This window comes from Chroicocephalus ridibundus, chromosome 21 (assembly GCF_963924245.1).
Source record: "Chroicocephalus ridibundus chromosome 21, bChrRid1.1, whole genome shotgun sequence".
In the NCBI taxonomy this organism is placed as follows: Eukaryota; Metazoa; Chordata; class Aves; order Charadriiformes; family Laridae; genus Chroicocephalus; species Chroicocephalus ridibundus.
The window spans coordinates 1,519,020-1,532,648 of NC_086304.1; the positions used below are offsets into that span (position 1 = coordinate 1,519,020).

Below are 13,629 nucleotides of genomic sequence, written 5' to 3' on the forward strand. Positions count from 1 at the left end.
TCCTGAAGGAGGAGCTTTACTCTTACAGGCTGACATCCAGGAATACGTGCACAGAACAAACACCTGCAGCCAGCCAGGGTTGTCTGTTGTTCTGCTCAACAGGCTAAACACTGAGCAGCTTTGATAATACAGAGGATAATTCCAGCAGGTATTCAAATTTTGGATTATCTTCCTTTTTTCCTATGTGGAATCTCTGTAATCAGACACTTCCTATTGCTTCTGGAGGTGGATGGTGCAGATGCTGTCCAGGAAGTTCTCCACGAGATGTCAGGCTGTCAAGTCTGCAAAACTCATAGGAGCTTTCTGTAAGATGTGATCTAGGTGCATGCGAGAGGAGTTGAGGGCCTCTTTCCGTGACCCTCCCAACGCTGCCTCGCTGAGTGCTCGGGGCTGAACCAGCCTGCAGATGCACAGCAGGTGGAGCTGCGATGTCTCTACACAACTTACCCAGCTGAGTAATGTTCTGGGAAAAATCAGCTTGAAAGGGAGATCTGATGCACTACAGGGAGTTGTTTGTATTTCACATAAAACCACATGGGCCTGTTTGGTCTTGTTTGTCATTCCTCCCAGCTTCCCTGGAGCAAGGAAACATTTTTGCATCGTGCTGCCAAATTCAATGGGCCTGAAGCACTGGCAAGATTCAGGCTTTGCCTGGGCCAGGATTTGAAGGGGGAGTATTAGATCATGTTAATGTTTACTGGCTCCCGGCATTGCTTCATAGCCACTTGAAAGAGATCAGGGTAAAGGAAGAAACGAACGATTTTTGGTCTGTTTAACATTTTCCTTCAATGGGTTACCCAGATGTTTCAGCTCCAGGAACGTATTTGAATAGTGTGGCCGTGATACCTTTATAGCTGTAGAAAATGAGAGGTTGAATGAGCCAGGTTGAATGAATTAACCCATGTGCTTTTTAGCTTTGAGCTCTCCTTGCCTCAGCTGTGCTGTTTCAAAACTTGAGCTATTTAACGGTCTTAACACTCTATCGGGGATGGTTTCTGAATAAATTACTTCCTCCCTTTTGATTCTGAGGGCTTATTGAATGATAATTGCTCCGCTAATAGGCAGAAATGACTGTGCAATTAAAATAAGGGACTGTAGCAAAATGCATCGTTGATTCCCAGCTTGCTGCTACCTTGACCTCGGGTCACTCGTGTAGCTCGTGGGCAGTTTCATTGGCTTTGAAATCCTCAGGCTTTGAGATCCTCAGGTCTGTAGAATTACAAGATTGCAAAGCGTATTCAATATTTAAAATCACCTGGGCCCTGGCTTGTACAATAGCCCTGCTGTTTTCTTCTCTTGCATAGCCCGAAGTTTGGTGCGTGTTGACCTCAACAGCGATCGCTGGCTCTGTTCTCTGCAGGAAATGAGTGCCGGCACGCGCTGCTTCTCCCTGCTCTGTTAGTGAGCGTCTCAGGGGCTGCTGCAGGGGTTAAGGTGTTTGTCAGACTTTCACAAGGGAAATTTTAGCAATGTTCTCCCAGTGAAGAAAACGAAACAGTGATACGCTCTTATCAGCAGCCCAGGGGACAGAGAACTGGTTTTGTGAGGGTGTGTGGAGGCACCAAGAAGTTCAACTCAACTCTTGCCAACCCAGCGCTGTTCTCGTACCAGCAGGGCTTGGCTTCTCAAGGGGTTTAATGCCTGCCATCCTGCTTTTCCCTTCATCTTCCAGATGACGTGTCTGACTCTGAGGAAAGCATTTCAAGTAACAAATCCTGCAGGAATGAGCGATCCCTTCAGGAGAAGCTAGAGATCGTGACCAATGAAGGGCTGCTTCTCACTGTCAAGGTGTTTCTGGACTGGCTGAGGACAAACACGGACCTCATCATCATGTGTGCTCAGGTGGGAGCTCTGCTTTGAGTTCAGTCCAAGACTGCGTCCGTTCTGTTCCTCCGGGCTGGGATGCTCGGGGCATATCGAAGCCACTGTCCCAGTCCTGGACAGAAGGTGATGTTAAATACCCCGCCAGCTGAATTAAGGTAGTCTTGACCTGTAGTGAAGTTTACTCTTCATAAAGCATTCTGAGGTCTGTGAAAGATGCTGGAAAGCCCAAGCGGCCTGGTTATTGCATACATCTGTCTTGACGTTTTCTGTGGCCTTTTGTGTTCTGTTCCTGCAGAGCTCTCAGAGCCTGTGGAACAGGCTGTCTGTGCTCCTGAACCTTCTGCCTTCTGCTGCAGACCTGCAGGAATCAGGTACTGGAGAAGGAAGTGGCAATGTAATGTTTCAGCAAGCCTAGTCATCAGGGATTTCCATGGTGTGTGGTAGATCCCGGGGTGAGAGATTTGCCGGCGGCAGTTTGCTTATAGGCACAACGGGAAGCGACATCATGCATGTGTTGTTTTCGCATTTAAACGCTATTCCGGTTAAATACTGTGCCATAGACTTTAGCTCTATTAATCCATTATATATGGTTGACAATATACCAAAACACTTGCGTGACGTCCTTGCGTGGCCAATGTGGTTGGAATTAACTGTCAAGACCGTAAGTAAGAGTACGATTCTGAGGACGGGGAGAGCATCTGTCGTTCATCTCAGTGGCCAGTCCAGCCCAAACCACGACACGTGGCAATCGTGGAAACTAGTTCTGAAGCTCCAGATGCTCGTGATGTGCCGTGTAGCTCAGCCTAAAGATCCCCGTGGTTCTTGAGAAGCATAGTTTAAACCGAATTGCTTGTCTGTTGGAAGGAATGGGAAAGCTAACCCTCCAAACTACAGTTTTTCTGAAGTGGTGTGTCTCAGCAGGTTGTTTGGGGTGGTTACTCTTTATGTCGTGGGTGGCCTTTTTGTTCCTCCTTCAACACATGCTCACAGTACACGTGTAATTTAAAACCTCTGCCCTTGATCATTACAGATTTTGTGCCTTAAAGCAGTTTTCCTCTTTGTCCCCACATCAGTTTTTTTTTTTTTAAGCCGCCATATATTGCTGTGCTTCCCCTCCATCCTCTCCAGGGCTGGCCCTGTGTAATGAAGTCAAGGACATTCTGAGTGGTGCTGAGCTCCCAGACCTGAAAGCCAACTTGCTGCTCCCAGAAGACGTGGCCCTGCGAAATCTTCCCCCTCTGAAAAATGCACACAAGAGGTTTAACTTTGAGCAAGACCGGCCCATTTTCTCAGCAGTTGAGGAGGTGAGTCAGGGTAAACCCTGAATCTCGGCACGAGCTGCGTTTTACTTTGTGGAGGTGCAGCCTTTTCGCTGCGCGTATGAAGATCTAGTTCTTTCTTGCCAAAAAAGACCTCAAACTGATTCAAACTTCTGAGTCTGAGTTACTGGTGGTTGCTGCAATCACCTGTCTATCCAAAAATCAGTGCTCAAAAAATTGCCTTGCCTTCCTTTCCCTGTCAGAGTCGTTGTGAAAGGAAGCAGAGTCACACGTTGACAGCTGTGCTGGATGAAGTCTCCTGACCTCCCTGTCTGGGCAGAAGAGGGAATTTGGGGAGGAGCTGCAGGGATTGGGGGAATTAAGGGAATTTGGTTGGAGCCGCAGGATACTTCCTGCGATCCTTCTCTAGTAAGTGCAAGAGTCAGTGAAATCTCACTTGGTGTGGCACTCTGTGCTCTCGCAGAGCACTTCTGTCTCTTTTCCCCAGCACAAAGGGCCAAGGTGATCGTTTCTGGGTAGTGGAGGTGTGCAGAAAAATGCAACTGTTCTTCTCCGGTCTTGCCTTGCTAGACCAGTCTGCTCCCTTTGGAGTGGGGAATGATACATTAACATCTTCTGCCTTGATTTGAGGGCACCGCTCTGCTGCGTGACGTGGGACGCGTGTTTGCGAAATCGCAGTCCAGCCAGCTGAGGTCTTGCATGGCATCTCGTGCTGCCGGGGCAGCCGGAGCAAAGTGCAGCAATCCCCCGTCAGCTCACCTTTTGCTGCCTTTGCTCAGTAGCCCAGCCAAGAGTAATGCCTGCCCCAAAATCAGATCTAGGTTGTTGTATTATTTGATTGCTTTTCCCAGCACTGAGGGCTTGAGCAGAGATTTGTGGGGGAGAACTTGCTGATGTTTTCTGGACTCGGGGAAGCCCAGACTGCAAGCACTTCTCTGGTTTCTGGCCAACTGTAGGCTTTCCTGCAGCCCTCTCCTGTGGTTTCTGTCTTCAGAAGCACGTTTCCATCAGAAATGTTTCCTTTGGATTTTTTTTTAATAGCTTTTTCCGAAAGCGCGAGCTGCAGGGTCAGAGCTGGCTACAGCCCCCGTGGGGAGACGTGGCTGGTGATTGCCTGTCTGCTTCTTTGCAGTCTATTGTTCGGATTTGCTGCATTCGGAGCTTCGGCCACTTCATTACCCACTTGCAAGGCAGCATCCTGCAGTTCAACTCGGAGCTTGGGATCTTCATCAGCATAGCACAGTCGGAGCAAGACAACTTGCTGCACCAGGCGCAAGCCCAGTTTCACATGGTGAGTTGGCAGAGGCGGGCTAATTCTCTGTACTTGGCATAATTTCCTGTAGATTACCGTTAGATTGTAACTATAATCACAGTTCTTTGTTGCGAGACAAAAGTTTTGCTCCTTAAAGCTACTCATGTGCCCTCTTTTCACCCTGTTTCTGGAAGCATGGGGTAATGTCAGCTTGTGTGTTTCCTGCTAACTGATATGGAAGTTTGTTTCTGTAACTAGGCTGCAGAGGAAGCGCGTCGGAACAGGCTGATGAGAGATATGGCTCAGCTTCGACTGCAGGTAGGAGATGCTGGTTCCAGCCTGAAAACTGGCAGGGTGGTGGCAGAAATATCTGAAACTGGGAAGGGAAGGGGCAGCTCTCTGCTCTCATTCTGCACAGAGGCAGTGTCTGTTCTGCAAAGACAGAACATCTCGAGTTGGAAGGGATCCATAAGGATCACGGAGTCCATCTCCCTGCTCGTCACGGGGCTACCTAAAACTGAACCCTGTGCCTACGAGTGTTGTCCAGACACTCCTTGAACTCTGCCAGGCTTGGTGCCGTGACCGCTTCCCTGGGGAGCGTGTTCCAGTCACCGACCGCCTTGTCAGTGAAGAACCTTTTCCTAATGGCCAATCTGAACTTCCCCTGATGCAACTTCATTCCATGTCCTCGTGCCCTGTCGCTGCTCACCAGAGAGAGATCAGCGCCTCCCCGCTGCTGCCCGCCTTGAGGAAGGTGCGGGCTGCCATGAGGGCACCCCTCAGCCTTCTCTTCTCCAAGCTGAACAAGCCAAGTGACCTCAGCTGCTCCTCATAAATCTTCCCCTTGAGACCTTTCACCATCTTGGTCACCCTCCTCTGGACACCCTCTTAATAGTTTGGGGGTCGTCTTGTATTGAGGTGCCCAAACCAGCCCACAGTGCCCGAGGCAGGGCCGCACCAGTGCAGTGTAGAGTGGGACAGTCACCTCCCTCTGACTTCCTAGTTGCATCCAGCCCTCTGCTCCATGTGCTGGGAGGTTGCCAGGGCTCGATGGAGCTTTGCAGGGTGAGTCCTGCCTTGTTTGATGGTTTCTTTCAGCATAAATGTGAAACAAGTGTCTCCGCTTGTGTGTTTTTTCAGCTGGAGGTTTCTCAGCTGGAGGGAAGTCTCCAGCAGCCCAAAGCGCAGTCAGCCATGTCTCCTTATCTTGTCCCGGACACCCAGGCCCTCTGCCAGCACCTGGCTGTCGTCAAGCAGCTAGCCACCAGCGGGAGGTTCATAATCATCATCCCTCGAACAGGTATGGAGACTCCACCTCAAATCACTGAGCCTGCCTTCCCCTCATCCCCTCGCTAGAGGGCAAGCCCTGTGGGCCAAGGTGGTGGCTTTCTTGCCTGCTGCTGTTGTCCTTTACTTTGGCTGAAGCAGCTGAAAAACCATTTCCACGTGGCACTTTTGGGGTCTGTTTTGTGCGGCCCGTGCTTTGGAATCTAACGCAGTGTATCGACAAACAGCCCTGTTCACCCGCTGCCTCCTGTGGCAGCCACTGCTGCCGTGCATCACAGACGGTTCAGTTCGATGAGGAATTCTTGGCACATCTGGATTAGTTTGCAGAAGTATAGCTGTAACCCAGATGTTTTTCCTTCTCTCTTTTTTTTTTTCCTTTTTTTTTTTTTTTTTTTTTCCTGTTAGTGATTGATGGCTTAGACTTCCTGAAAAAGGAGAACGCAGGTGCTCGGGACAGCATCCGCTATCTGGAGGCAGAATTTAAAAAGGGAAACAGGTGAGAGTGGTGTGATTTGTCCTTGCTTTTGGAATGGCTGTTATTTTGGGGTGGAAGGTGATGTCGCTGGGGGGAGTGGGCTGTGCATCCCTTGGAGCAGAGTGAGGAGTGGGCCAAGGGGAAGCCAGGCCTCGGGAATGCGCTTGGCAAGAGGGAAGGTGCCGAAGTAACAGATTTGGCAGCTGGTTCTCCACATGCGCTTGTAGCTGCTGCTCGGCCGTGAAATGTCGGTGCTTTTGAGAAGTGGAGGGAGTTGTGTCTCTATCGGTGTATGAAACTGAGCAGTACCTTGTGCTGATGCGCTGGGCGTGCTGGAAGAGCTGTACTGCGTTGTTGCCTGGGTTAGCCGTAGGAGGGCAAGGAGCTCTGCTTCTGTGAAGGCAAACTGCATCTTCAGGGCCTGTGTCGGGGCTGGTGGGCGTTGAAACACGTGTGATATTGTGAGCTGTGCCCAGTGATGGTGGGGAGATGGGAGGCGATCCGAGGGATTTCACGGGGGATGCCTTTGGGTGTTACTTTGATTGATAAAAGGCAGCGTTGCAAAAGGGTCCTGCAGCACCTGGCAGACCTGCTGTAGAGCATTGACTTCAGCCTGTGGGATGGTCTCCGTGTGAGCTCAGTGACTCTCATCTTTCCTTAGGTACATCCGTTGCCAGAAAGACGTTGGGAAGAGCTTTGAGAGGCATAAATTGAAGAGACAAGATTTAGATGCCTGGTAAGATGACAGCATCTGGAGATGTCTGAGCCTGACTCCCAGCAGGCAGGTGGCTTTGGGGAGGGGTGTTAGCACGGGGACCCGTCATGCAGCTTGCTTGATTTGGTGTTCAGTGTGAGTAATTTTAAAATTCCCTAGAGAGTGTGTTAGAGCATTCGTCTCGCATAGCACCGAACACTTGGTGCGAAGAAGGGTCTCAGAAAAGCCCTCAAGAGGCAACAGAGAAACAGTCCTGCCTTCCGCGTGTCCTCCTGAGCATATATGAAACTGTTTGCACAAACAAGTGGTTTTCCCTCTGATTTTTCCCTTCTGTTTCTCTTTTCTTGCATCGGTGTGGCAGGAATCTCTATAAAATACTGGACAGCTGCAAACAACTGACAGTGTCCCAGGGAAGCGGAGAAGACGACACCACAGGAATGGTCACCATCATCACGGGCTTTCAGCTGGAGGACCCAAGCACGTTCTCGGCGCCCATGCAGGTCAGCAGCTCTTTCTGCTTCCTAGCAAGATCAAAATCAGGTTGATTGGCAAGAGAACTCTTTCTTTCTTTTTTTTTTTTTTAATGTTTTCTGCCCTGGGTAATAACTGTCCTGGATTTCCCAAATTTAGTTTAGAAGAAGTGGTTCCTATTTCCTTGAAAGGCCCCTTGATTTGTCATGCTTTTGTGGTGCAAAGTGTCCTGGGGGAGGTGGGAGAAGTAATTTGCACGTCTGTGCAGGTCTCTCCTGCCAGAGCAGCTTTGGCATGAAGGAGAATTGGGTCTTTTAGCCATGACAAACTGCCTGAGAATCTCCAAGTTGTAAAGGGCAGTCCTCTTGACAGGACAAGAAAAAAATACCCTGTTTTGTCTCTGTTTGTTTGCAGTCTGCCATCCAGGCAGCCGCCAATGCCAGCGTAGAAATAAAAAATGTTCTGGAGTTCTACAAGCAGTGGAAAGAGATGGGCTGATGATCAGAAAGGCATCGGGTTGGTGTACCTTTCTCTCCCCCTCTCGGAACGTGCAGCGTCTGAACGAAGGAAACAAAAATCCAGGCGACACTTAGACACGAAGAAGCAGCAGCAGCAACAATAACAAAAATACCTACCAAAAAAAAAAAAACCAAAACAAAAAAAAAACCACAAAAAAAAAATTTTCCAATTTGGGCACGCACACAGACACCCTCCACCTGTATCCCGACCAGACGGCTGTACATCTCCGACGGCGCCAACTGCTCTGAGAAGAGAGAGGCACCTCGGCATGGCCGAGGCAGAGCTCTGCCCTTCTCCCAGTCGGCAGAGATGGGCGAGAGACGGGCAGTCATTCGTTCCCCCTCACTCCCCCCCGCCCAGAGCTTGCTCCGCCATCTGAAATGGGCAGGCGGCTTCTAAAGCGTGGACTTGACTTTAGTGAAACCAAACCAGCGCAGCAGAAATGGAGCCCTCCTAAGCTTGGGAAAGAAGATCCAAAGAGTGTTTAGCCCTTGTTTGGCAATCTGGTGACAGGAAAGCAGATATTCTTTTTTTTTCTTTTTTTTTTTTTCCCCTCCCTCCTCCTTTGAATTAATTATTTTTCAAGGTTGTTTTTTTTTTTCCTTTTAATTCTTAGTTTTTATATATATAAATAATATTAAAAAAAAAAAGAAAAAGTGGAGTTCCTCTGGGGTTCTGGATACTCTTCCAATGTCAGAGAGAAAAGGAAACAATTATGCTATTTAAAAGGGGGGGAAAGCTCTTAATATAATTTTTTTTTTTTTTTCTTTGAGCAAGCATATTTATTTCCTTTCCCTGTCCCCCACGGAGCAGGCTTAGCGCAAAGGGATGGTGGCCTGCAAGGAGAGAGCAGTCTGAAGCGCACACCCTTGCTCTGCTTACAAGCTGCACACTTCATGAGCAACGCGACTGGCCGGGCTGCTAGAGGGAGGTGAAAAGGGCTCTGCTCCTCCTTCCCCCGTCCCTCCCGCTTCCTTGCTTCCAGCGTTAGACCTTGGAGAAAAGGAGTGGAGCCCGGCAGAGATGCTGGAAGAGAGAGAAGAACTGTGTGGGATTGAAACACCGATAAGGCTCAACCACTTGGCTGGAGTGCTGTGACGGAGCAGACATCTCCGAAGGACCCAATGCCTCTTCTTTTTTTTTTTTTTTTCTTTTTTTTCCTTTTTATTTTCTTTTTTCCCTTTATTCTTTTTGCTCTCTAAATCTTGCAATGAGGTGTGGAGGAGGAAGGAGGATCTCAAAGCCATTATCTCTTCTGCTGGTTGTTCGGACGCACCACTGCTGCTATGCCGTGCTAGAGAGGGTGGCAGAACTTGAGTGTTTGTATCCCCCGTCCTCACGGCCCTCCAGGGCAGGCAGAGGCAGCGCGGTGACCGCCGCCGCCCAGGACTGAGCTCACAAACCGTTCAGCGCTTTTAGCATCCCAAAAAGAAGGGATGATGTTACCTGGACGGATGCTGGAAGAGCTAATTCGCCGTGTGACCTGCGAGGGACCTTTCAGACCTCCATCCTGACGGCATCTCAAGCAACCCGTGTCTGACGTCCTCCTGTCACACCCTGATGCTTGGAAATGAAGAAACGGGTTGCTCCCGGGACAGCAGAGCGGAGGGAAATAGGCTGAACGGCCTCTTTGTAGTTCATCTGCGTCAATGTACTCAAGAAACAGATGTCTCCATCCACATGAACTAACAGCAGCTATGCAAGTAAAAACCACTAGTCTTCTACATTTGTGTGTTTTTTTTTTTTTTTTCACATGGGCCAGCCAGAAGCTGCTACAAAAGGGGCATGATATGGAAAGACAAGCAACATACTCCAATCTGTGCGGACTTCCTAGCATGATGCATTGTACTGGAGTGGCAGGATTTGTTTTCAGGTAAAAACTTAAAAAAAAAAACCAAACAAACCCAACAAAACCCAACCAGCACAAGTCCCAGAGGATTCATCGGTATTCCAGTTTCACTTCCTTTGCAGCATGCGGCCTCGTAGCACAGCAGAGAGAAATGCCGAGCGGGAAGTTCCAGCTCCATTCCGTGGGGGCTGAAGGGCCGGTGGGAGGGGGGGGAGGGGCAGGCTTTCCCAACAGGTCCTTCCTTTTGCAGCTTCTCCTGAAACTCGCGGTGCTTTTCTAGGCTAAGCCAAGGAAACAACACAAGCAGAACAGCAGGTCAAAGACTCTGGCTCATCTTGGGTGTTCTTAGAGATCTAAGGTGGGCTGTGAAGCTCGTCAGTCACTCTTTCCTCCAGCGCTACCGGGGTTTTTCTTTGAAGCCATTTGTTTGTCTAGCTCATTATTTTTGTTTGATGGGGTGGAAAAAGAAAAGAGAGTCGCCTTGTGGGACATGTCCTTCAGTGTATGAGGCAGAGCGATGTGGATGGCAGAGTCACCTCCCCGCCTGCCCCTCCCTTGGCTCGGGGAGTGCTGCTGAGCTACGGTGAAATACGCTCCCCGTTCGCTGGAAGCCTGGCGCAGGGGGACGGGTGGCTGGTGGACTGTGCTTTCCCCCCCGGCTGCTTAAGAAAACCATCTGCCTCCTCGCTGCAAAGCATGTCGGCAGGGTCTGCAGTCTGCAACCGTCTTCTGGAGGGCTGCTCGAGCTGCAGCCGGGCTGCCTTTGCAGTCCTGAGAGGTTTATTGTCATTCCCTTGTGGCTGCATGGCGCAGAGCCTGCGCGCGGGGTTTATAGAGCGGAGAGCGGCGCTTGGCTGCCATCAAACCAGCGAGGAGCTGGAGGCGTCCCTCAGCTTTGCTCCGGGCCAGGTGTTCCCTTGGCCACAGCTGGATCTCGAGGGGGAGGAAAGAGCGATGCAAATAAAGCAGCAACCCAAAGGCACCGCCCGGCGCTCCCATCACGGCGCGCTCGGTTCCCGTAGCTCCGTGGTGCGGGGTGAGAGCCGGGAGCCCAGTGCCGTGGGCTCAGGGCAGCGGGTGCTGTCACTGGCAGCAAGGGCTCACAGTCGGGGGCAGAACCTGGGCTAACCCGGTCTCTCCGCGTCCCGAGTCAGCCCCAGGGCTTGTTTGGGCTGGATGCAGAAGGCAGTTTAAGAACAAAAGTAAATAAACTTGACATTTCCGTAAGGAGATGTTGCTGAGCTGCGGTGAGCCCACCTAGGGGCCACACGGCGCCCTGGGAGGGCTTCGTCCTAAAAGGCAGCAAAGCTTTGCCTTACTGTCCTCGTCCCTCAGTAACTGCCCTGCTCTCCCGAGGCGTTGTTTTAGGGTTGCCCTGGAGCTTTGCACACCTGGAGAGGAGGAGAAGGCCCTGGCCCTTCACCAGCGACGCTTAACTGCCCAGTGGCATCATTCGGGACATCGTACCTCTGGGCTGAGGGGGGAGGGACAGTGACCTTTTACAAAAAAAAAAAAGGCACCTGAAAGAAGCTCCCCGTGCCACCCTGCGTCTCTCCAGAACCTGCCACTAGGGTTGAGGACCTGATAATTTGGTTTCTGTTTTGGGTGCACGTCCCCGGTCAGAGATAGGCCGAGCTGAAAGAGCGGGAGACTTCAAAGCTCCGGAACAGCGTAGCTGCAAAGCGGCCTCAGGGAAGATGGCAAGCTGCGTCCTCCGGCAAGTGTTGCCTTCCAATGGAGGAGCAACTTGACGTCTTTAAGGTTGGGGTGAAAGAAGACACTTCTTAGCCCCAATCCCAGCACTTGCCGTGAGTGGGAGTCTCCTCCCTGGCTATAAATTGATACCCACCCGTTACGCCCCAGGCCCAGTTTGCCCCAGACGCGATTTGGTGCGTCCCTTCCAAATCCCAACCCAGACGCCAAAAGCAGGAGCCCGGGCTCCCTGGCGGGTTGTGCTGGCGGCCGATGCTGAGCGGTTCTCCAGGGCTAAAGAAAAGGTGAAGGTCGGGGGGGAGGCTCTGCGTCTCCTGGCTTTCTGCTCCGCGCGGGGCTGGGGTGTCCCGCGAGCTCCCCGACGCGTTTCCATCCCAGCCCGAGAGCGAGCCCCAAACCGCCCTGCCGCGCTCCCGCCAGGCGCGAGCCGGGTGACGGCCAGCTCTGCTCCGCCGCTCGCCCGGACGGTGCTATTGCTGTCCCGGCTCAAAGCTTGCTGCCACCCGCTCCGAGCTCGTCCCGTTATCGCCCACAGTGCTGGGGAAGGAGAGCGAAAAGAAAAACAATCTTGTGGGCCGAAAGCAGTGTTTTTGACGTGTTTTTGTGTGTTTCTTGGTTTTGATTTTTTTTTTTTTTTTTTTCCCTCTTCGTTACCACCATGTTGAGCCCTGTGGGGTGACCCCAGGCTGGGAGAGCGCGGGTTTGTGGTGGTTGAGGCTCGCTGGGTTTCCCGGGAGGGGGTGGCACAGGGGCTGTCCCCATCCCGTGCCGGGGTGGACGCGGTCCCTGGTGCTCCTTGGGCTTCTGCTCAGCGGTTTCACGGGCTGTGCCAAGCAGGCGCTTCCTTCTGCTCCCATCCTTGCCGGGCTGGATGCTGCCTGCAATGCCTTGGATTTGCGCTTTGCAACTTAGATTTGATTTTTTTGTTGTTTTTTTTCTGTTTGTTTCTTCCCCCTCCCCCCCCACCCCCCCTGCTTCTTGATGTCTAGCAGAGCTAGCCGGTCTGGCTGGGGCAGAACACGGGGTGGGGACGACAGGGTGGCTGCGAGAATGGGGAAAGGCCGGAGGGTTGGCCCGGGGTCCCCGTATCGCGGGTCCCATCTCCGTCTGCTGGCGGGGAGAGCACCGTGGCTTGGTCCGGGGCGAGGGACGGTCACCTCTCCCTCCCTCCCTCCTCCTTTTGCACAAAAGCCGCCCAGCCCGGGGACGCGCGCGCGGATCGCTCTTGCTGGGGGAGCGAGGGGATGGCTGGTGGAGCCCAGCAGGGACGAGGGGGAGCGCGGGGGCTCTCACGGCATGTGTCTTGTCTGGGATCCAAACACATTGACTGGCTTAATAAAATACAAGATGTTTGTAGCTCTCGTTCTGTGGTGATTCCCAGCCCGGCCCCGTCTGTCTCCTGGGCAGCCCCAGGGACGGGTACGTTTTTTGATGTGTGAATCCGCCCTCAAACCTGCGCTTTGCTGACCAAACGTTTTGCTTTTCAGAAAAAAAAGAAAAAAAAAAAAAAAAAGCAGCTTTGCCGTTCCCAACGCCTTTGTTATTTGACTTGGGTGAAGGAAGGCGTAACCTTGGTTTGCTGTTGAGTTGCTGGGATCAAATGTAGGTGGGTCCCTTCCTTATCCCTGTAGCCGGAAGAGTGTTTTCCTTCGTTCCTTTGCCTGCTGCCCTTCGGGGGTCAGGGTGAGTTTGTCCTTTTGCCAGGACTCTGCCTGGAATCACAGGATAGTTACGGCTGGAAGGGGCCGTTGGGATGGGCGAGTCCAACCATCGACCCAACCCTGCCCAAACCCCCGCTGACCCACATCCCTCGGCGCCACGGTCCCGGCTTTTAAACCCCTCCAGGGATGGCGACTCCACCGCTGCCCTGGGCAGCCTGGTCCAACGCTTGGCAACCCTTTTGCTGAAGAATTTTTTCCTAATATCCATCCTAAACCTCCCCCGTTACTGCCCTCGGGGGCATCCTAACGCCGGCAGCCGTCGTGAACAGCAAAAATAACGGCGGTGGTTCATGGGGCGGCTTCTCAGCTCGGTTTTAAACCGGGGGGTTGGAAAGTAGACGTTTTTAAATATGCGTGACTTTTAAATGGCGATTCGAGGCGCCTTTAAGAGGCTGGGTGTCGGGGGCAGAGCTGGGCAGCCCGCGAAGTCGGGCGCTCTGACTGGGGAAGCTGGAGGGCGGTGGTTTATGGCAGGGGTGGGGGGAGGAAACTCTTCCATTCCCTGTATTCCCACACCAAAGCT

General features: G+C 52.0%; 1 protein-coding gene across 1 annotated transcript in view; it reads left to right on the forward strand.

Moving 5' to 3' along the window:
• The window catches only part of SMG5 (SMG5 nonsense mediated mRNA decay factor), a 32,876-nt gene extending 19,664 nt beyond the window's left edge, over positions 1-13,212 (forward strand). Inside the window, exons 13-22 of the mRNA XM_063357048.1 lie at positions 1,673-1,842; positions 2,120-2,195; positions 2,953-3,128; positions 4,237-4,395; positions 4,615-4,674; positions 5,497-5,656; positions 6,049-6,139; positions 6,780-6,854; positions 7,195-7,333; positions 7,719-13,212. Of these exons, the coding sequence (XP_063213118.1) occupies positions 1,673-1,842; positions 2,120-2,195; positions 2,953-3,128; positions 4,237-4,395; positions 4,615-4,674; positions 5,497-5,656; positions 6,049-6,139; positions 6,780-6,854; positions 7,195-7,333; positions 7,719-7,802 (1,190 nt within the window). The 3' untranslated portion in view covers positions 7,803-13,212. The remainder of the gene's footprint in view (positions 1-1,672; positions 1,843-2,119; positions 2,196-2,952; positions 3,129-4,236; positions 4,396-4,614; positions 4,675-5,496; positions 5,657-6,048; positions 6,140-6,779; positions 6,855-7,194; positions 7,334-7,718) is intronic.
• Positions 13,213-13,629: the final 417 nt, after the last annotated feature.